Here is a 23531-nt window from a genome sequence, read left to right as displayed (position 1 = left end):
TATTTTCCCCCCCCCACGTGTGCCGCTGCAATTTGGGGGGGGCATACTTTTTTAATTTTTTTTGCCTGCGGCAGTTTATCCGTTCCCACGTTCGTTGCACCTTTCGGCGAACAAGTTAATATATCGCTGTGTGGTGGAAGTTAATATACCGCTATGTAGTCCACCTCTATTCACCGTTATGTGGCCCATTTTAATTGCCCCCTTTGAGCATCATCCCTAAAACTTACTTTTTTTAATGATCATTAATGATCTCTGCGCCCTAAGAAATGACACATCCACCTCGTATCATAATTGGACAGTGATAACATGGCGTACGATGCCATGTGAAGCGTTGTCTGTCCATCTTTGAATTGGCTGAGACGGCGTGGTGAGGTGCAGGTAAATAATTGCACTCCGTTCTGAAGTCTTCACTACCTTGATTCGCGAAGGCATTTGTCTACCCCTTTCATTCGCCACACATGAAAGGATCCCAATCATGTGGTATGTTTAATATCAGTTTAAGTGAGAAATGCATGGAAAGTTATTTCGTGCCAGCTGGAGAAGCTGCGCAAGGATATCCCACCTCAAATGAAGCGGTAACTCTGACGAGATGCTCCCTTAAGAAGGTGGGAAAAAAAAAGTCATTTACGGAATGGACGAGAAATAACCGCTACAGTCTTATCGTCTTGAATTAGTAGGGCCATGTTTTTTATTTCCCGTTTATCTGGAAGTGTACAGAGTCCACCTGTACAGGGGAAGGGAACAAAGGGCGGGAAAAATCAGGCAGGAAAAAGTTGTCTATTCGGGAGCACGACAACGTGATTTTTTTTTTCTTGTTTCCCCCTTCAAAATGGGTAACTAAAGAATCCACATATGTGTACATAAACGTATGGATCAGTAGAGCACTGCAAAGAGGGTCTAATTCCACGGCTGCGATTTCTCTGTTTTACAATTTTGAGCCCCCTCCTCAGGAAATGTGCAATGCGTAAAAGAAAAAAAAATTCAGCATGTGTCATAGGTGCACTGTGTGGATTTTTTTTTTTCCCCATTTTTCCGTTAATTTACGCAATGAACATTTTGAAAATGTTCCCCTCTTTTGTATGTTTTGCTAAATTGCACATTTGTCTTTTGTCCATTGTCCGCTTGACCTCTTTACTCACAATTCACAATTTTTTAAAAAAAATATTTCCTTCTTCGGAGGTACAACTTTTCCACAACGTGACGGATCAAATGGCTAGATTGAGTTGGGCCCAAATGGTCGTTCTGACCTGTGTCACCCTTCTGCTTGCTAAGATAAGCTCAGTGCTGAACCTGGAGGAGGGGCTCTTCAATGGGAACTTCAGCTTCGGAGTCAACTTGTCCAATTTGTTTACGGACAATCATGTGAAGATAAGCGAATTAAAGATAAATGCTGCCTACCTGTTTGATCCATCTCCCCGAATCGATTTGGACTTGGCGTTATCGGCCTTAAAGGGGATACAAGCTATCGGCGAGAGGGGTAGCCGTGGTGGAAGAGAATGGGAGGACATTTCCACAACAGGGATCGCCTCTCCCTATGGAGGGGGAACAAACCCGTGGAGCCGTATATCGAGAGAAGACTTCTTTAAAAGGCAAGAACAGACGGAAGATCTCATGAAAGGTATGCCCATGCCCTACCACATAAACAACATTGCAGATGCGGTTCGAGAGATCAATTTTTATTTCAACCAAGGGGGTAGGACTCACCAAGAGGATCTAATATACAGAGGAACATACCCCCCGGAGATTTACACAGATTGGTACATAATCATCGCAATCTCCCTTATGTACTGTTTTTGTATTAAAATAATCTGTGAGGGATACATGCGGGGGAAGAACGTTGCGAAGAAATACATAGCGAAAGTATCGACATTATTTTTCTTCTTCTTAGTATTAAAAAATTTGTTAACTTATTTCCCAGCCATGTTATCTTCAACCGTCTGTCTCATCATGACATTTTATTTCTACTCCGTATCGATGAACCCTTGCGAAAAGATACACTTTTTAAAAAAATCGAGCATTAAAAAACAACCCATAGGATGGATTCTAATCGTATTTGCACAATCTATAATCATTGGAAATATTTTATACCATGCTGTATGTACCCCCCGAGTGTTAATCATTCTGTCCAGCTATGTACCAAATGAAGTTCTGCTAAAGATGGTTTGTCTCCTTTTTCTTTTAATCATCGGATACATGATATTTTTACTAATGATAAGTAACCTTGTATCAGCAAAGAAGGCACAGAATTTTGTATTTTCCTTCACGTCATCTTATTTAATTGTATCTTGCTGTACATACTTTTACAATGTGTTTTCTCTAACGGTGTGGAAGAATACGAGCATATTTCAGATCGAACCAATGATGTTTTTTTCATACTCTCCTAAATTTGTTTTTAATGCTCAGAATGTAAGTGCGATGGTTGTTACGTTTGTGATCACCGCCTTGTCTATGTCGCTGGGCAGGATACTGAAGATCATCCGGGGGGGGTTCTCTTCCCAGGGGGGGAAACGGAAAAAAGGGGACTCCTCAGGAGCGCGCACTACGTACGACGTTATTATGAACTGCTTTGCTTGACCAGTGTGAACGGCGCTGCAAATGTGAATGGAATAATGGCAGCATGGGAAGAACGAATATTCAGAGAACATCACGCCATGGAGAACTGGTGCCCGACAAAGGACAGACTCTCTCCATATGGAGCATTCACAAAAGATACAACTCTTCCCCCCTGCTCCATTCTTAACGTGTGCCACTTTGTAGCCTTTCCGCGGAGACAGTTCCTCTCAGTTGACACCCATGGTGTCGTGCAAATCTAATTCTCTCCGCATGGACTACCCATTTGCAGCGCTCTGCGGAAGGGAAGAACAATTTTGTGGCGTCCTGTGCCCCCGCCTGATCGTTCATATACCTTGCCCCTTTTTTGGCCCCTTTTTAAGGCGTAAAACCGCAAGGGCAAATTCGCACAGCTTGGCGATTTTCCTTTTACAAAAATGGAATACCAAATCGCACGAGAGGATAGAATTTTTGTTTTTTTTTTTTTTTTTTTTTTTTTTTTTAAAAATGCAACGTCGTTTGGTTAAAAAGTTTGTTGTTAACCTTTGCGGGTTAGCTAAAATGTTAGCCTTTTTTTTTCCAGAGATTTGCTTTCCAGTGACATACCAATTTGAATATATATATATATATTTTTATGTTCCGCCATTTGGTATGACACCCCATGAACGTGTTTCTTTTCGATGGGCACTTCAAATGTTAAACTGCTAAACGCGGAACTTCCGTGGGTCCCTTGGGCAGGAAAAGAAGAGTAACAAGGAGAAAACCAATTCTTCGTTCCTCTCCGTATGCACAGCATAGAGAGGTGGATGTTTTTCCTCCCATCCGCATCTTTACAAATTTGTAAAATGAGCACTTGTATGGGGAAGGTCCCCTCCCCCCAAACCAGGTGCTGCCTAGTTGTACTGACACGGACCCCCTACGGGGAGAAGACTATACATGAAGCTATGCATTCTATTTGACCTCTTCTGATCAACCCCCCTAAAGTTGCCAAAACGACATAAATGAAGGGGAAATCCTGGATAACGTCTGCAGTACGCCGCGTGGAATAGCAAAGTGGGTGACATTTTTCGCATTTTGGCTTGCAGCTCCTGTGATTGGCAACAATTTGCGTAGAGGCTGCGCCGGAGGAACCATCACGAAGAGGACGAATGCACAGGCGGTATGCGTGAATGGACGATAGGAACAAAAGGGTAGTACATACGTTCAGGCAGGTATGACCGCGCGTCTCTGCACCCGCCTCCATTTTAAGAGCAGCAGTGTGGCAGCGCCCCCGTGCTAAACCGTGAATGTTAAACTGTGTATGCCTAACCGCGCATGCGAAACCGATTAACAGCCAAATAAGTGACCCAAAAAAAGGGGCGTACTTCACCAAATCGGCGTGATAAAATGAGGAAGACGTGTCAGGTGTGCAAACAGAAGCTGTATCAGTATGTGTGTCCCTCCTGCGAAATCGTGTATTGCAGTCTCGAATGCTACAAAAAGCACAATGACGAGTGCGTGCACAATTTTCTGGAGAACCAAGTGAAAGAGAATATAAAAAATAATCAGCTGACCGATTTGGAGAAACGAGAGTTCAAATTCAAGCTGAAGAAGTTTTACGACCAAGGCTGGGGGGACGCAGAAGAGGAAGACAAGCAGGATGGGGAGGAAGCAGGAATTACTGATGAGGAAGAGGAGGGAGCCGCTGATGAGGAAGAAGAGGAAGTCGCTTATGAGGAAGGAAAGGAAGCCGCTCATCAGGAGGGGGAGGTAGAACCGAACGAAACGCCGCTAAACACTCCTCTCGCCGCTCATCAGGAAGGGCACCTGAAAAAATGGTGCATTAGCAACAAACGGTACAAGGTGCTGACGGAGCTGGCCAAGACGGACCAGCTCAAGTTGGATCACCTCACGCAAACGGAGCAGAAGCAGTTCTTCTCATTCCTAAAGAGTAACGACATGAATGCATATTTGGCAAAATTCCAACCCTGGTGGCTAAACTGTGTAATCAAGAAGGTCCCCACACCTCAACACATATGCTGCAATAAACGTGTGAGTGAGGAAGTGAAGTTTATGGTAATCGAAATTGTCTACTCCTACTGCTATTTGCTACGAATTTTTAATGAAAGCCTTGACGGTAAAGAAGTATGTTACTGTTTTCTTTACATGGCTAACTCTCTGAACAGGTTTAATCTGCCCGAAAGCAACGTATACAGCACAGTGAATAATTTATTTGAGAGGATCCTCGAAAATGATGAGATCGCTCGAGAGAAAGGTATCCTGTACAATGTCGTGACGGATGTTACCATTATCTTAAAGCTAAAGGATCTGTTACTTAGGTGTCTGTATGAGACGAAGAAGTTTTTTAAAAAGCAAATCAAGAAGATGAATTGTAGAAAGGAGAAAATAGCTACTACTAGTAGTAACAGTCTCAGTGGCGTTAAAAAACTGGCTGCACTTTTACAGGAAGAAAAACATTTTAAATATGTGAACAAGAAAATCACCTTCCTTTGTAGCTACGCCAATTACCATTATGATATGTTTGACTCCGTGACGAAGCAACTTGACCGATTCTACAGTGAGCAGAGCAGGGGGATGTCTCTTCCATCTAATGAGAAACGAGAAATTGTACTCTCCAAGGAGACACCCTAAAGGAAAAGGGCGCAGTTTGTCTTCCCGCAGGTGGGAAAAGAAAAAGGAACAGGGGAAAAAGAGAAGCCTGCGTGTGTACGTGTGCGTGTCTGTGGGGAACGTACTCCCCATGGTTAAACTGCTGCCCAGCAGATGTGTCATCATCGCAGTGGCGTTAACCAACCGTCGCTGCAGATTATTTTTTTCTTTTGTATTTCCCACGTTGGGCCTACTCAAAATAGTTTTTTGTGCGAAACGTTTTGGTGGTCCTTTCGTTTGGGGGCTCCTTTGAGCGCTTTTTTTTGTCTTGACCAATCTGGCATGTTTTCCTATCGGACTTGTTGGCCCTTCCGACCTGTTGGCCCATACGACTTGTAACCGCCTCTCCCGTTTGCCTCTTCCTATTTGGCCCCTACGGGGAACACAGGCATATAAAAACCTACGCGGGGAGGGAACTCCTCCAGGTTTGGATCCCTCCCTGAGTTGCGTTCTCCCTTGAGGGGAATCAGAGAAGGCACCGCATGCATATCGGGAGGGGAGAAAAGGAAACGCACGAAAAAGGTGAACCGTACGATAAAGGTTAACCGTTTGATAAAGGCGAATTGCATTATAAGGGCGAAATGGCGAAAATGAGAACCCCCCCTTCCCTTCGAATCGGTAACGCGCGCGACACCCTCGAACGGGGAAAATGTGCACAGGTTAAGTCGCATGCGCGAAGATGGAACCTCACACAGGTGCTCACAGAAAGGGCGTAAAAAAAAAAAGAAAAAGGAACCCTTTCGATTTTTTTTTTTTTTTTCTTCCTTCCCTTGAATGGAATGTATACATGATATGTACCTGCTAAACCGCAGAGGACAACAGAATTGTGTAACCATAAAGAGACCTAATAGCACAAAACAGGGCATTTAACCACCGTAACTTTTTAAGCACACATGGGGGAGGATACCCCTGAGGAAATATACACAAAAGATCCCCTCATCTAATGTGACCTCGAGGAAGGATGGGGGGCTTGAAAAATGGGTAAACTGCTTATCTGCCCAATTTGGAAATATGTCCCCCTTGGCTGTTTCTGTATGCCCATTCGACCCCTTTATTGACACCACCCCATGGTGGTATTACAACGGTTGCTATGTCGCTTCTTTTAATCTTAACTTGGCTGTGCATGTGCCATTTATATCAGCTCGATCCGGCTATATTCTGCTAACCATTCGAGGGAATCCCTGCCTGGGTAGTAACGCAGACTAGTGACTACCCCGACGGGAGCGCGCCGCAAAGAGAGGAGGTCTCCTCTTCCCTAGGTTGGAAGCCTTTTGCACATTTGTACTTCCCCCTGCTGGATTCACACAAAATGGCAGAGAACCCGAACGAAGAGAAGGAAACCGTCCGAGTGACCTCCTCCTGCTGGTTAAGCAAAAGAAAGATAAGCAGCCTGAACAGGAACAAGCATAAAGGAAAGGAGGACGGTTCCGCTGGGGGGATCAAAATAAGAGTCCCTAATTTTAACATATGTTTGACGTCCCTAAGTTTTCCAATTATAAAGTTAAAGAATGACTTGGAGCGTATCAGCGAAAATAAGCAGATAAAACGGTTGAGGGAGAACAGAGGAGGCCAGAAGGGGCGCGCGAATGGCTCTTCTGACAGGAGGGGGGAGGCAACACAGGAGATGTGCGGAACGTTGGAAAACTGCCACACACGCCAGGGAGGCCCCACCAATGATGATGAAGTCTGCTCCATGCTACTTCGGAGCAAGGCATTCAACGAGACGTGGAGAGTTATGAACAACTACATGAACTGCTTTGTCTACAACTACGTTAACGAGATGGTCGATAGGGAAATAAACTTTCTGAACAAAAATTTGTGCCTCCGGGATGATAAGGTGTCCCTGCTCATCGTGAGGACGCAGACTTGCCCCTTCGTGAATCTGCTACAGTACCGGGCGCTCTCTCAGAAGCTGAAGGAGGTGAATGGGTGCGTGGAAGGGGTGGCACCGAATGGGCGAAGAGATCGCGGAAGGGCGGCGGCGGATGGGCGAAGAGATCGCGAAAAGGGCGCCCATGTGGGGGATGAAGCCGAAAAAGAGGCACCCGTAGATGCGGACGAAGCGGCTACCTCCCCGCCAGACAACACAAACACGTTCACATACAAAACGATTGACAACCGAGTGCTGACGTACACGCTGCTGCGGAAGCAGAGGCATGTCACGTCTTGCATCGTCAACCTCTACACACATGACAGCGTGGAAAGCATAATCATAAGGATTATAAAAAAAATAAACCGCAAATGTTTCATGAAGATTGACAAAAATAACATGAAGGAATTATTTCTAAAAATGGTGAAAAAGAAGAAAACAGTACTGATCATATTTTTAAAAAATTATATCAAATTGAAGTCTTCCACTTTTAGTGGCCTCCTCCTTTACCTTCTACATTTGAAGGAAATCAATTCAATAGACATAAGTGTTATCATTACAAATAATTGTGTACTCTCCGCATTAAGCAACTTGGATTATTTCGTAAAAAAAAATGTCCACGTAAATATCTGCAATTTGTACTTAAATTATTACCACTTGATAGAGAATATCATGTTCCATCCATTTTTTAATAACGTCCTATTTAAGCTAAAAGAATATTATCCAATTATCGATCATCTTTACTTCTTAAATCATGACATGAGTTTTATGCAAGTAAAATATTTCTTTTACATGTTTGTACGAGATTTCTTTGACAAAAAAATTCTGTCTTTTCTTAATGCCCCTCTGATTTATTTTTCCAAACTTCGAAAAGGGAGAAACAACCTACACGATCCCTGTCCAGAGGGCGGAGAAAAATACACCAAAAAGTTTAGCACCTTGAAGGAAGAGATATCCAACTATTTGAATCAACTTCACGTGGGGGACCTTCAGCAGAAGTTTGTCTTGCTTCTCTACGCGAGTAATTTTTATGAGGCGCACCTTAACCATTTGAAGTGGAAGGGCAAGCACCATACCATCTACCTCATGAGTGAGGTGTGCGCGGGGGGGGAGGGAAGCCCAAATGTTGGGGAGAAGAGCCATACTGGGCCGATTATCCCCATCTGTGAAGACCCGGCCGAGGGGCAAAAAACCCTACCAAATGAGCAGAATGGTCCCCCTCCCATGAAGAAGAGGCAGATCGAAGAGAAACCAACCACAGGGAAGGGGAAAAACAAGAGAGAGCTGCTAACAGAGGAGAAGAATAACCACATCCGAGATAAGCCTCTTCCGACCAGCAAAAAACTTTCCAAAAAGAGGAAAATAAAAAATGACTTCTTCTACAACTGCATAAGGCATCTCAATTTTTCGAAAAGTGATCGGGGAGGGAACTACCAAGGAGAGGAAACCAATGGGGGGGGGCGTACCATGGGAGGAAGTGCAGAAAAGGAAGGCACTGTGCAGAATGGCGTGTCCCCTATGTGGAAGCATCCAAAGGGCAAAAGTGATTTTCCAAACAGAGGGGTTAATGAAAGCTCCTATCATCGAGACCATCCAAAGGATGAAAAAATTTCCATGCACGAGATAATCCAACTGATGCAGAGGGATTCCATAAGGAGGACACTCAAATCGAGCGACCATTTCCGAAGCTGTTACTTTCAAAATTACGTTTCGCGTAATAACTTGGCCGAATGTCTGTCCCCCATGAACAGAATAGTGAACCGAGATTTCATGGACGACTGTAACGTCGTAAAAGTGTATGTCGTAAATAACCTCACGGAGCATATGAAAGGGGAGCACAACTTCGACGGCCTTGAGGTGCTAAAGAAGGAGTGGAAAAATAATGAGTACTGGAAAATTCAGCAGTACGAAAGTGTGTTGGCGCGGATGGAAGGGAAAATTCAGAATGGAAAAGGGAAAGGGAGTAAAAAAACGGCGCCCCTGGGGAGAGGCGGCCAAAGAGACAACCTGGGGAGAAACCGAAATGGACAGGTCGACCCCCAAGTGGCCCTCCTCTACCTGCACAAATGCCTTGCAAAATCGATCAGCAAAAGAATGATCGCACTTTTGTATAAAAAAAAAAAATACAACATGTGTCTTTCCATCATCAACACGATTTTAAAAAACATCCCCGCGTACTCCTCCATGAGAAAAAGAGTCCACATTCTGAAAGACTTATTTAAAAAGTACGAGAACAAATTTTTCATTTACAACGTGAATGATCTCACCAAGGCAAATGACGAAATTGAAAAAGAATTTAAACAAATGCTAAATACCATTTGTGATATTTTATTAAATCTGTACATGGGAAAAATTAATGTGTTAAAAAAAATCCTAAATGATATTTCGTCCTTTTTGGAAAGCGTCAAGTATGTTATTAAATTGGAAGAGTACATAACGGAGAAGGACTTCTCCGGATTGAATTTAGAAATGTTCGTAAAAAAAATGAACGTTTTAATCGTCTTCTTCGATTTTTTTATCAATTTGAAGAAAAAAAAATGCCAAGATAAAATCACCCCACACGAATACCGAAGGGGCAATTCCAATCCAGACAGGGGGTCACCATTGGGGGAAAATAATTCCTACTCGCCAATCAGCACGTATTGTGGAGAAGTAAAGAAAATGGGGACTCCCCTGAGGTGTGACGGGACGTATGAAATGGGAGAGAAAGGCCACCAACACAGGGGCATCACCACGGTAGGGGATGGAAGCCAAAATGGTAACACACAGAACGTTAGCGATTGCTTTGGAACGAAGAAGATCCATCTGGATAGCTTCTCCCAGAGCGAGCTTGAAAATAATAAAGTGGCCAACCTATTGAGCAAAATGAGCGAGTCGGATATGGACCTGACTCTGCTCGAATTTGTCTTCATCTTTTTTGGCGAATTTTTCTACTTCCTCCTGATGCCATGTGTATTTCTCCTCCCCTTGGTAAACACATGTATCGCACACGACCATTCCCCTGACGCACAGGATTTACTAAACAGAAATTTGCGAATGAAGATTCTGCACGTTCTTTACCACAACAAGTTAGAATTAAAAGATCTGAACAACCCCAGCTGCACTGGATGGTCAAAGTTCAGCCCCTATAATGAGGCAAACAATTGCGTACTTGAAAAAAGTGACCGAGGTGGGGACCCCCAAGATTTGGGAGACCAGCTAGCCAAGAGAAAAGGGGAAGGGAACATCCTCCTCCCCTGCGATGTGTTGCAAAACGGGAGCCAAATGGAAGACATGGTGATTATGTTTCACATTGTGCAGAAGTGGAACGCGAGACATCTCAATGTGTGCAGCATGTTTGTTGAGTATGTGAATGTGAAGCTGAGCTGGATCGGAGAGGGTGGGGATGGTGGGGACGGCGGCGCTACCATCCGCAGCAGCAGAAGCAATCGTCACCGGAGTAGTACCCTTCAAGGCAGTCCCCGTCGGGGCAGAACACCTGCGCCGGATGTGACCACCCTCCACTGCGAATCCTTCCAAGAATTGTTCTACAATTTCGTCATTGCGACAATGTCCCTTTTTTATTATTTGAAAATCATCCACATCCCATCCACCTTTGTGAAGGGAAAAGAAGAAGCACAGGTGTCTCCATCATTCAGTTGCAAAGATTGGGCCTCAACTAGCAGAGACAAAGAGAACCACATGATTCGTGCGAATGCAGATGGAGACTCACCAAACGGACAACGTCGTCAGAAGGGCGCGAACGTCTTGAGCACGTCGCGGGGTAAACCACTCCATGATTTGGCGGAGGGGGCCCAACCGAATAGCGATGAGGAGATTGCCAAACCCCCCATGGCACACGTAAACGGGGAAGCCGACCAAAAATACAAAAATTATATACTGGACATGTTGGGGAGCATCAACATACGGAGGTTGATATTTGGGCGGGGGTACACCGCCTGACGGCCGTTGCGCCAATTTAAAAAAAATTACTGCATTTTATAGGACTTTTTTATTGCCCTTTTTGATGGCCTTCCTGATGGTCTTCCTGATGCCCCTTTTTATTGCCCTTTTTTGATGCCCTTTTTTGTTTCCCTTTTCGATGTCTCGATTTGGGTGAGACTCCCTTCCCATACGCAACCCAGCCGCGAGTTGACACCTTTAGGGGCTTCGCCTAACGCATGGACTAATTTTTGGACCACTTAATTTTCCGCCGAAAGGTCGGGGTGTGCTGGAAATGCATATACACACATAGACGCTGGGGAGAAACGTGTAGAAGACGGAAGTACAAAGGAATGTGGGGCGTGTGGGGAGGTTCCATTTCGCGAAATGGGCGCTATGGATTGTGATTACCCGACTGTTTATCGGATTGTATATTTGCTTATTTTTCCGATCGTGGAGAGAGGGACGCTCCCCCAAGCGTGACAACATAGAGTCACATAGACTCACAGTGGTGAAGAACTCATCTACCCCCACATGGATTAAACTCGTTCCATTGAACAAGTGGCACAAAATGAGGCATTATAAAATGACACCATTTTTCTTTATAGTTTAAAAAAATGTTCACCCATTCCCAGCTGAAGCATGGCACTGGATTTTTTTCCTTTCTGGCGAGGAAAAAAAAACCAAAAAGGTTGTGTCCTGCCATGGGTCATTTAAAATTCTTTTTTTTTTTAATGCATGCATATTTACGTCGAATCAGACTGTCCCTATGGGTTGAGGTCTGCCTTTTCTTAGCTGCAAACATCCCATCGCTGCTGTATGTATGATTATATATATGTACAATAGGCTCATGCACATGACTATAAGGATATAATTTTACATGCCGTATCATATTTATGTGCATGTTGAGGCCGCTTTCCTTTATAAGCCCACGTCTGTACGAATGTGCACTTTGCGGACGACACTTATTTTCTTTCCACTGCGCCGGCCAGTTTCGACTTCTATGCACGAGGAGTTGTTGCGCGCTTTTTAAGAAGGCAGGCTACCGGCAGTTTTTTCTTCACCATTTAAGTTCCCTTAAATGCATGCAAGCAATTTGAAAAGAAAAAAAAGGAAAAAAAGAAAAAGTCGCATATATTTTCACATGCAAAGTTTATGGATGAACGAACATATAAATAAAATATGTTCTGTGCATTTCTTTATATACATTATTTATCATTGCGATTAATTTTACGCAAGGCATCCCTTTTGTAACACGTTCTTTTTTTTCTTCTGTTACGACTTTCCCCACGTGGACTATGTTTTAATCCCTTCCCCTAAATCACCAAAAAAAAAAAGAAAAAATAAAAAAAAAAGAACGCAATACAAAAACCGTGAGAAATAAAAGGGGAAAGAGAAAAAATTTGCAGAGTCATTCAAGCCGAAGCCTCTCCCCTTCACAACGAACGTTCACGCGTTTATGAATTTGTACAAATATCTATTTATATTTATTTATTTTTATTTATTCTTATTTGTTTATTTGATTTATTTGCCTTATTTTCTTCTTATTTTATTTGATTTTTTTTTTCCTGACGCCTTATTTTACGTTCCCCTGATTGGGCATTCACTCGAGTTCCGCAGCAAGGCCCTCCCCCCCTGCGAATTAAAAACAATTATAAATAAAACACCCCCAGTTCCGCAGCATGAAACTTTCCAGCCTCTTTTGCCTCATCGTATGTTCCTCCGTTGCCCACGTGTCATTCTGTTCAGGTAGGATTGCCAGAGTGACTTTTCAAACGCACAGTTCACTGAAGAAGACTGTCCCATCGCGGGCAAGTATAGGATATGCATTGTAGGCATATTCACGTGAGCACATCGCACCTATATGCCTATACATCACCGAACGTATATATCCACGCGCTGCCTTTGCCTCTTCTTCGGTTTACCCATGGTATTTATACTTCTTTATCTGGACGCATACACAGCGTTGCATATGTATTTCTCAAGCTGCAGCTCTTTGGGGAAACTCCCTCGGGCTGTGTACACCCTTAGTCCCCCCACACGCATCTACGCACAATGCATGTCCCCCTTATGCTGAATAACCCTGGTACAATCTGCTTCCTTAGCTGAGAAAAAGAAAAAAATGTATATCCATTTTACCACAGCTTATTGGAGGGCACCCCCAAAAGGGTGGTTCCAAAAGGGGGAGACACCCTTTTGATGACAAAAATGTTTTTTTCTTTCTTTTTTTTTTTTTAATTTACGTAAAATTTGTTTTTTTGAGTAGTCCTGCGCTAAGCCGCACCCCTTTTGCGATTCACCATTGTGAAGCACGTGTGGGGGCGTCGAGCGTCTGTCTCACTGTGTAGCAGGAAGTAGTTGCAATTAGGAAACCCCGTTGAGTCCCCTGTATGTTCTCCATTGCACATCAAATCGCTTCATCAATCGCTTCACCGGCCACTCCCCGCAGACCAAAACACGTACTCCTTCGATATCATCAACAAGAATACCTGGTACAGCGTCGCCAAGGAGATTTTCGAAGCCACGACGCCGTGCAACTTTACGGTTATCCCGTCGAGTTATGTGAATAATTCAGCTGCGGTTGGAAGCTCAGAAGACTCCGTTTTGTTGATAAGAAAGAAGCTAAAGGATACTAGCGAGAGCGTTGAGGAGGGTACCGGCGAAGGGATCATTACAGATAGCAGTAGCACCTCCGCTAGTGGGAAGGAAAGCCCCGCAAAGGAGTCAAAACTCAATTTCAGTACCAATTTCGAAGGGGACGACTACGAAAAGTTAAAGAACAATCTTTCCCTTATCGATAAATCCCTACGTGAGGAATCCGCCTCGGAAGCGAACACAAAAATGGAAGACGACAAAGTGGGGGGTATAAATCATGAGGAGGAAATTACCTTGCAGATGCCGGAAGAATACATGCCCCAAAACATTTCAGAAGTGTTAATCGGAGCAGTAGAAGAGGATCGCTCCTACTCCCTAAACGGTGATGAGCCATGTGATACTTACCTCAAATTAGGCGAAATAATAAACGGGACAAATGAAAGAACGATCGAATTTAGTTTACAAAAAAACAAAGTACTATGTGTGCATTTAGAAGCCATTGGTGGAAATGGCTATCTGTGGGCCTTGTTAGGAGTGCATAAAGAGAAGCCCCAAATAAACCCAGAGGAATTCCCAAGAAAAAAAATTACAAAGTCCTTTTTCACAAACGAAATTTCCGTCACGCAGCCCAAAGCAATACCAAAGAACAAGTTAAACAACGGAGGTGAACATTCTTCCAATTCAGGAGGGTATGGGAAGCCTCATGAGAGTGAACGCTTGGGAGGATTCGTTGGAGGCAGATCCACGTTACAGAGCATGGTGAAGGCACACAAGGCAGGAACTTTTTTCATCGTTTATTCTTATTATAGACCCTTTGACCCCACTGCCAATGCGAACACGAAGATATTGCAGTTGACTGTGTCGTAAGGGAGTGCGCGGGGTGCATGTGCCGACCCGAAGGATCTTCCTACGCATTGCGGCGTTTCTGCTACGTTGTCACGTAATCACGTTATCCCTTTGTAACGCCCCTCCCGTTGCTATGTTATGGCGCCCCTGCGCTGCTCTGCTTGGCCCCATTTAAATGTATCATCCGTGTGGTAGCCAAAATGGAGCACTGAAAAAAGGATGCAGAAAAGAAAAGTAAGAAAAAAAAACAACGCGCAAACTTAATACCGCACCACGGACGTAGTGCAAAATAGGGTAATGCCCAGATGATTAACACAAAACAGGGCTTCTTCACCTTATCGAAATGGAGACATAGGCAAGTGTGCCTTCCGTTTGGCATTGTCCCGCTTCGTTGAGTTTCGCTGCGTATTTTTTTTTTTTTTTTTCCCCAATTTTTATGGATTGTTTACTCTTTTTTCTGTTTAGTCATACGCAAAGAGAGAGATTAACACAACTTTGGCGAAAGCTGTAACTTACGTAAGGTATGTTCTTTCTCGACGGTTTGCTTCCCTTGTTTGGTTTTTTCCCCCCTCGAGTGTGTGATGGCTCCCCGTATGGCGTGTCCCTCCACTGCCCGTAGATAGCGGATGAAGCGTCATGTCGCAGCGCTCATTAGGGGTTACCATGCTGTCCACATAGAGTTGAAAGAAGGAAAAGAAAAGGTTCCTTTTTAATGATACATACCGTGCCCCCATTAGTGGTGCTTCACCGGATGATGCAAAGTGGGTCTCACAGTCTTTGTACCCGTAAGGGCGCATTTTTTTTTTTTTTATCCACATTTTTCGGTGGATTGTCTTCCTCACGAAAAACAGAGAAAGGACAAAGTAAATAAGCGAAAATGAATTTTAAAATTCCTGTTCATAAGGTCGCACTGCTTCGCAGTGATGGCCCAAAAGAAAAAAAAAAAAAATCCAGCGGGGGTGTACCCGGCTGATCAAAAAAAGAGGAGAATATAACAACGGGGGAAACACATCCCAATATTCGAATGTTCCGATATGCAAAGAAGGGGAAGCTTCTCCCGCGTACACCTTCGCTGATCCAAACGTTGAGCTAACTTGCTAAGGGGAAAAACGACAACGATGACCATGTTGCCAGGCAGCGGAGTAATCAGAAGTGACGTTAAAGCGATCACCAGGAGGAGAGCCATGGGCATGCATAAAAGGCATATGCATTTGTACCTGCACGGGGAAAGGGCAGAGGCACAGAGGAGTCCTCCTCTTTTATGAAACCTCCCCCAAAAAGAAGGGGTACTGCCATCCCCCTGGAGAACAAATGGAGGCGATTAAAACATTCGTACCGCTCGTAGTCGGCTCTTATGGACTGACTCTCAGTTCGTACCTGTTTTACCAAAACAAAAAAAAAGAAAGCTGGAAACAAACCGATGGCTATATCGATAACGTCACCCTAAAATATTCGAAGAACATCTTCCAAGGGACATTCCACCTTAACGTAAAATATTTTTTTTATATAAATAAAAAAAAAATTGAAGACCATAAGGAGTACAAGATTTGCGTTCATCTCGTCGGCAGCCAGCAGGGGGAACAAGTGCAGACAAATGAATACACACGAAATATTTTCGACCAAGTTAGTAAAGAGAGAAATATAAAAATATGTTACGACCCCAAGGATGCAGAGCAGTCCGAGCCGCTGATCTACATTTTCGAAAATGACATCATCGCACGGGAGAGGTTGGCCAATAGGGTGAAGAATAAGCTTGTTCGCATAAAGACGGGTGCCGCGAAGTTACTTCGCTTGGGGGAAGCAGTCGAGAGAAAAGACAACAGCGCGGAAGGCTTGGGTGATTCTTCCGCCCCTTCCCCCACTAGCGAAACGGCTAAGATGGAGGGAAGCAAAACTTCCGCCACGGTAGCGTCCCCCTCCGATGCAGCGACGGACGATGAGGGGAAGTCAAATGGACGCTCAAAACCCTCCCAGTTCGCCAAAAAAAGGATAAACGCCTATGACATAAATAATTTATTCCCAGGGTATATGTTCTCCTGTAGCCTCTTCCTATTTTTGTCTTTTTTTTTGAAGAGGAGAATTCGATTTGTTAGAAGGACAATATTGGCACAAAAAAAAAGTGGATAACAAAGGGGTGAAGCGAAAAAAATGGGGGGAGAGGTGCAAATAGGAGAATCTAATCAGTGAAGAAAGCAAATTCGAACAAGGCAAATCGGAAGAAAACAAATCGGAAGAAGGCAAATACGAAGAAGACAAATACGAAAATGGCAAATCCAGGCGCAACGCGGGAGGGGAAGGGCTACGACGCTTCCGCGTGGTTTCGTCAACTATCTCCAGTTCTCATCGCTGTGCAGCCCCCTTCTTCTCACTGGGCCTTCAAGTTGAAGAGCTTGGTGAACATATTCGGCGGCAGCTTCACCTTGCCGATGCTAAACATCTTTTTCTTCCCTGCGCTTTGCTTCTCGAGTAACTTCCTTCGCCGTGTGATATCCCCCCCGTAGCATTTGGCAGTGACATTTTTCCTCAGCGGGTTGATCCTTTCCGAAGCGAAGATTCTGGTCCCCACACCTGCCTGAATGACGACAAGGAACTGATGAGGCTTTATCATTTCTTTCAATTTTAAGACTATACGTTTCCCCTTCTCGTGATAATTTAATTTGTGTGCCAGGAAGGACAAAGAATCGATGCTCCTATTATTCACATATATACTTATTTTGTGCAAATCGCTTTCCCTATAAGTGACATATTTTTCGTAGCTCATGGATCCATAGCCCTTTGTGCAGGATTTAATTTCGTCCAAGAAATTAATCAATATTTCGGACAATGGCATATCAAAATAGAAGATGACATAACTGTCCATGTTTTCCTTTTTAATAAAAATCCCTCTCCTTTGGAAACACTCCGCCATGATATATTTCTGGTACTCCTCCGGCGTCATTATGCTCGTTCGCACGTACGGCTCGTAAATTCCGTGGAGGTAATTTTTCTGGGGGATCTCGTTCACGTTGCTCGTCATGTAGAAGAGTCCGTCGGGGTGGGTCTTTCTGCTTCGATCATCGCTTCCATCATCGCTTCCATCATCGCTGCGATCATCACTGCCATCACCACTGCCATCGGCACTACCATCACCGCTATCTCCCCCCTGCACCTCCACGTTAACATTCGCTATGTCGAAACTAGCATCAATCAGCTTCTCCTTCAGCTGCTTGTCAATGCCTTTCTCCTTGACCCTCACGAGATAATTCACCGACGGGGCAGTCACAATCGTCTCCACGCCATACTCCCGTCTTATCCGCTCCTGGATTATATTAAGGTGCAACAATCCGTTGAACCCGCACTTGAACCCTTTCCCCAAGGTCTCACAAACGTCAGGCTTGAAGGAAAAAGATGCATCGTTTAGCTTCAATTTGTTCAGTGCCACCTCCAGTCCGTTGGCCTGTTTATCATTCACGCTGTAAATGTTGCAGAACACAACGGGGTACGAGACGTCCACCTTAGACGCGGCGATCTGCTCCAGGTTGATTTCTCTCTCGGTGCGCGCCTCCCTCGGTGGGGCGACACCTCGGAAGGAATCCACACCGCAATGATTTACCCTACGGGTATGGTCTTCACCGCTGCGCTCCTCGCCGAGTCGGTCCGGATCCACCACGAGCCGCCGCTCCGCATTCAGATGGACGATATCTCTGCTGACTATCGTCTCACTGATCTGCACCTCGTCGCACTTTCTCATGTTACATGACACGTAGGCAATGTCCCCCTGCTGTATACTGTCGGTGGGTTTCATCTCCGGGGTGAGGTATCCAACCTCCTGAATGATGGATGTCTTTTCGCTCTGAATGAAGAAGACTTCTGTTTTTTTTGTCAGGACCCCATTTAGCACTTTAATGATTAATATTACCCCCTTGTACTGGTCATAGAAGGAGTCAAAAACGATGGCCCTAAAGAAGGCATTCGATTTTATGGCAGGACAAGGGATGTCCGACACAATTCTCTGAAACAGAGATCCTATTCCATGTGCATATTTCGCAGAGATGTGTAAAATGTCTTCCTTCACAAAACGAAACTTGTTTAACAGATCACTTTCTATCTTGTCCAACCTGCATGTGTTCAGGTCGATTTTATTTATCACTGGAATTATTTTTAAATTATGTTTTTGCAACTCTAGAAAGATATTAAGTGTCTGGGATTGAATCCCTTTGCTCCCATCAATCAGTAGTATGGCTCCTTCGCATACACTTAGCGATCTTTTTACTTCATGATAAAAATCAAAGTGTCCTGGTGTATCGATTAAATTGAAAATGTAATTCTGGTAATTCATTCGCACTGCCTTCAACTTAATGGTGATTCCCTTCTCTCTCTCCAACGACATCATGTCGAGAAACTGATCCTGCATCTTTTTCTTTTTTATCGTTTTTGTTAACTCTAGGAATCGGTCAGCCAGAGTTGATTTCCCGCTGTCGATGTGCGCCAGGATGCAAAAATTGCGTACGTTCTCTTGGGGGTATTCTGGGGCTCCTCCCACACCGCTACATCCGCTGCGATCGCTACTGATGGTCCTCCTCTTAGTCTTGTTCGCTTCCCCCCCAGGGGAGGGCCCTCCATCAAGGCCATCATCCTCCGACTGCCCTGCTGTACCGATCGCCTCACCATTCCACCGCTCGGGCGGTAAGCTATTCTCTCTCCTGGGAAAAACTTCTAAACGGCTGTTACATCGCCTGAGTGTTGAGTTATATTTCTTTCTGTTTAAACTTCTTCCCTGACAATCCCGCAACAGAAACAGTGGAATAAATTTATCGCAGCGAAAGAGCGGTCTCCCACCAGTGGCCAATCCGTTCGGGCCCCCGTTTCCCCTGGTGTCGTTCGTTCCCCTTGTGCCATTCCTCCCCCTGGCGTCTTTCCCTCTGTTATCCCTATGAATATTAAAGAACACCCCTTTGCGTCTCCACTCCCGTTTGTAGCCATTTGCGCCGTCTACTGGGAGGTGAACTGCCTTTTTCGATTTCCACCTAATTTTATGCGAATGTTCTAATTTTAGGACACAATTGATGAGGATAAAAATGCACAGCGCCCTTCTGATTGCCCAGGCATGAATCATTAAATTGCAGTTAGAATCAGTGGCATGAGCAGTTCGTCTGGTTGCATATCAATGGGAGAGCGCTATCTCTTTCGGTTCTCTCTCAGGAGTGGCGGGCCAATACGCCCCTATGCGGAAATGCACAAATGTGTGCGTGGTTTGAAACCCTCGAGGGAGTCACTCCAAAAGGGCGCAAAGATGACCTTTACACGGGTAAGAATAGAGATAACGCTGTGATCGTGGCAGTATGTCAAATTTTCACGGAGCAGCCGAGGAGGATACTAAACTAGAGATGGTGCTACGAGGAAGCAACCCCATTATGAAGCCGAACCATTTTCGCATTTACACAGAGGGGGTGGAAAAATGAGTCATATTGTTGGGGCCTTCTATGGGTCTCCGCTTTTGCGCGCGCATTGGTGTAGCTCCGTGCTGAGCTTTACTGCGTTGTGTGATTTTTTTTTTTTTTTTTTTCCCTTCTGTCAGGTGAGGGGTACAATTTTTCTAAATTAGGGATGTGCGAAGAGGTTAGGACAAGGGAGTCACTTGTTGAAAAGGGCGAAAAAAAAGTGTCACAAAAAAGTGTCAAAAAAAAGTGTCAAAAGATAGTGTCAAAAGAAGAGTCAAAAGAAAGTCTCAAAAAGAGGCTAAAATAAGAGGCTAAAAAAAAGAAGGCCAAAGAATAGGGAAAAAAAGGGGCGTCAGGCAGGCACAGTGGTATACAAGTCGGGACTCATGAAATAGAAGAGGGGCTGTGGAACTTTTGTTATACCTCACCGATTTTATATGACGCCATTTTGTTAGCCACCCCTTAAGTAGGGTCAGCTAAGCGCGGCCTGCAAATTAATCGACAAGTTGTGGTGCAGAGACGACTGATATCCGCCGAAGTCTCCAACCTTCTGATTTAATATAAGAGAGTAAATATCTTCCCAAACCTTCTTGTGCTTTTTCTTCCGCTTCTGGACGTGCTGCAAATTGTTAATTTTCGTTTTTGCGAATTTATTTCTGTTCGCCCAGTATTGCTTCATAGCTTTCGATATTTTCTCCCTCGTTTTATCTGAAATGGGAAGTATCTCCTTATTTTTATATCGTCTGATGAAGTACCTCCGTTGGCCATCCAGCGTTTTCTGTTTATAATTCATGTCATTTTTCCATTTGTTTTTGACAGCCTCCGATATTTTCTTGTTGTGTTCAAGGCCCCTCTTCTTAAAAGACCTCATCATCTTTTTGCGGAATTCTGGGTCCCTCCATTTGCTCCGCATAATGGCTGCAAGTTTTTCTCGCATGTTTCGTTTGGCCTCCTCGGACAGAACCGGTTTTCTCTTTCTTCCTCCTTCGGAGGGCTGGGTAGCAGATTCGGTAACAGATTGGGCACCGCTTCTCTTTCCAATTTTGGCTCCACTTCTGTTGCAAACATCCGCTGGAGCCTCAACCCAACTACAACCCTCAGTTGTTCTGAGGGGTGACCCGTAGGTTGCACTGCGGGGGGGGTCACTTGTATCGTCTGTGCCCCGCTGGTCCACCACGCTGGGTGTGTATAAATTTCCTCCCACGTGGGGAACTTCCGAGATGGAAGCAATTGTAGAGGTGGGGTCCACTGTCGGGGAAGATACAAGCGCGGCGCCGCCCCGTGGCAGTGCAGACAGAGAGAAGTCACGTGTTGTAATATTCCCCCATCCGGTGTACTCCGTTCCTGTGCTCGCTTGGCCCCAAGGGGGGGCATATTTGTACCTGACAGGATGGGGCGGCAATGACTCCACCTTTTGGGGTGCCACAAAGTTTCCACCTTCCGATGTGCAATTCTTCTGGGCACTGTTCAGCCTTCGCTCATAATTCCAGCGGAACACATCAGGTCTGTTAAAAAGAAAGGAACACCTCATAGCACCCCGCATGGATAGACTGAGTGTAAGTCCGCTTCTCTTTTGTAACGAGGGGAATCCACTTTTGTGAGAATCTTTATTCGGCATGTGTCTTGAAAAACGCGCAGGAAGATGCATTGTGGATGGGTGCCCCACATTCTTCATATAATTTGTCTTCCTACTTTCCCCGAAATTAATGAACTTAAAAGATCCATTCCGTGCTTTCAATTTACAGTTGCATGCACAGGGATGATTGGGATTCATGTCTCTTCTATTCCAGTTGTTTTCCGCGCTCCTTAAGGTGGTGCCCTCCAAAAGTCGGCTGCTTCTTCTTGCTTGGATGTTAAAGATGGTAAATAGTAACAGAGCACAGAATGCGATTTTGCCGTTTCCTTTCATGTGCATGTGCGGAACAGGGGGAGAGAAAGCAGAAGGGGCGCGCGGCCGAGCTGCATCACGGTGAGGAAGTTTCGTTAAGGTGGTTAGCCGTTAAGCTACTTAGCCATTAAGCTAATTAGCCATTAAGCTCCTTAGCGGTTAAGCTGGTGAGCGATTAAGCTGGTGAGCGACGGGGCGGAAAAGATGCAACTCTCGGCGCGCACGATACCTCGACAAGGGTTATGCCATCGTATGGTAGCTGCCAACCTTATGCCCATATCATGCACTCCCTCGTTTGTGTTCCGCACAAATGAGTTACACGCCGCTACCCCACAAGCTGTCCTATTGTGATCGCTGCGCTAGAACTAATCTTTCATATGTGCACATATATATATGTATCCATCTATTACGCACATTCGTAGAGGCAGAGGTACTGATCCGTTTCTACTAATCCCGTCTGTTAGTCCCTATGGGTGTGTGCCCAAGGTGAGGTGAAAATCTCTGCCGTTGCAATAATGCGCCTCCCTACTCGTGAGTTTCTCTTTTTCCAAATGGATCAGTACGTGAGCGTACACAGATGCTTATGTATGTGCACGTGTGTGTCCTGGAAGGAAGGTTTCCCAACCAGCAGCACACTCAATTACACAAGCAGTTGGTACCTCCCCCCAGGGGTGTAAAAATTTGGCCCACTTAACACTTCTCTATTAGTCAGCGCGTGCACAGAATTGAGCAATCTGTTCCCATAAGAAAAAGAAAAAAAAGGAAAAAGAAAGGCTACATATATGTACGTACATACGTAACTGAGCCATCAAATCGGTTACTTATTTTTACTGTGTTTCCAGATGGTGACCCACGAGGAGAGAGAAAAAAAAAAGAAATTTACTTCATCATCAGTTTGGCACCAAATGCGGAATTGCAATTTGGGGCTCACCTGGATATACCCCCTTTGATTCGACTTACTTTAAATGGTTTTTTTTTTTCTCTCAATTAGCACAAAATGAGATAGGCATGAAGGAAGGAGGAACGCATCCTCTGTCACTTATGCACGGGCCGCTCCTTACGATCAAATACAGGTGCTTTATCTGTGTAAGCTCCCGTGTAGTGTAAGCTTCGTTCAAATGTGATATTTGGAACTCTATGACGAAAGGGACCTGTACATTTGTTCGCCATCTCGAGTCGTTCTGAGGGGTCCCTCCCCTTTTCGGAGATTTTTTCTCCTCTTATCACCATATATCTTTGCCCAAATTTTTGCTCACATTTTGTGGTTTTGCAGAAAGGGTGCGGCGTTATTATAATTGTGCAATTTTTTCTTCTTTTTGACTCTTTTTCTTTGGTCCCCCTTTTTCTTTTCTTTTTTTTTTTTTTTCTCTCTTTACTCAGTTAAAGCGACAACTTTTTTCGCTAGTCACAATGGGGTGTAACACCTTCGAACATTTTGATACTTCCTACATCTCGCAAAGGTCACACAGGTTGGAAAAATTACCATTTCAAGGGCAATTCTCTTGTAGTATTGCACGTAGGTCCCTCTGTAACGTCTGCTTTGTACTCTCTATGTATTCCCCCAGGGTGGGATTACCAAAGAACTATGTTATGTATCCCCCGCAGACACATTTCTTTCCCCTCAATGTGTGCACATGATTGGCAGTCCGTCCACAGCCCAGTTGTGTGTAAACAGGGATAAGCTGAGCAGGATGCGAGACAAACTTGCCGCTATTTCCATTTGCATTTGAAACTCGTTAAAGTGTATGAAGAGGGGGATACCTATTACACACAGTTTTTTCCCCTTTATGTT

At 44.6% G+C, this 23531-nt stretch overlaps 6 protein-coding genes across 6 annotated transcripts; 4 read left to right on the top strand and 2 right to left on the bottom strand.

Moving 5' to 3' along the window:
- Positions 1-1233: 1233 nt before the first annotated feature.
- C922_01558 (hypothetical protein) lies at positions 1234-2574 on the top strand (the record flags this gene model as incomplete). Its single annotated transcript, XM_008817161.1, has 1 exon — positions 1234-2574. The coding sequence occupies one exon, from the start codon at positions 1234-1236 to the stop codon at positions 2572-2574; it is 1341 nt and encodes a 446-aa protein (XP_008815383.1).
- Positions 2575-3936: 1362 nt separating this feature from the next.
- Positions 3937-5181, top strand: C922_01557 (hypothetical protein; the record flags this gene model as incomplete). The annotated part of the gene is made up of 1 exon (XM_008817160.1): positions 3937-5181. One exon carries the CDS (start codon positions 3937-3939, stop codon positions 5179-5181), a length of 1245 nt encoding a protein of 414 aa, XP_008815382.1.
- A 1327-nt stretch (positions 5182-6508) lies between these two features.
- C922_01556 (hypothetical protein) lies at positions 6509-14452 on the top strand (the record flags this gene model as incomplete). The annotated part of the gene is made up of 3 exons (XM_008817159.1): positions 6509-10998; positions 13346-13347; positions 13440-14452. The coding sequence occupies 3 exons, from the start codon at positions 6509-6511 to the stop codon at positions 14450-14452; spliced, it is 5505 nt and encodes a 1834-aa protein (XP_008815381.1).
- A 1290-nt stretch (positions 14453-15742) lies between these two features.
- C922_01555 (hypothetical protein) lies at positions 15743-16558 on the top strand (the record flags this gene model as incomplete). The annotated part of the gene is made up of 1 exon (XM_008817158.1): positions 15743-16558. One exon carries the CDS (start codon positions 15743-15745, stop codon positions 16556-16558), a length of 816 nt encoding a protein of 271 aa, XP_008815380.1.
- A 238-nt stretch (positions 16559-16796) lies between these two features.
- Positions 16797-19526, bottom strand: C922_01554 (translation factor GUF1 like, mitochondrial; the record flags this gene model as incomplete). Its single annotated transcript, XM_008817157.1, has 1 exon — positions 16797-19526. The coding sequence occupies one exon, from the start codon at positions 19524-19526 to the stop codon at positions 16797-16799; it is 2730 nt and encodes a 909-aa protein (XP_008815379.1).
- Positions 19527-20323: 797 nt separating this feature from the next.
- On the bottom strand, positions 20324-21760 carry C922_01553 (hypothetical protein; the record flags this gene model as incomplete). Its single annotated transcript, XM_008817156.1, has 1 exon — positions 20324-21760. One exon carries the CDS (start codon positions 21758-21760, stop codon positions 20324-20326), a length of 1437 nt encoding a protein of 478 aa, XP_008815378.1.
- Between the last annotated feature and the right edge of the window lie 1771 nt (positions 21761-23531).

Source organism: Plasmodium inui, assembly GCF_000524495.1.
Source record: "Plasmodium inui San Antonio 1 unplaced genomic scaffold supercont1.5, whole genome shotgun sequence".
In the NCBI taxonomy this organism is placed as follows: domain Eukaryota; phylum Apicomplexa; class Aconoidasida; order Haemosporida; family Plasmodiidae; genus Plasmodium; species Plasmodium inui.
This window is presented reverse-complemented; position numbering and strand designations above follow the sequence as displayed.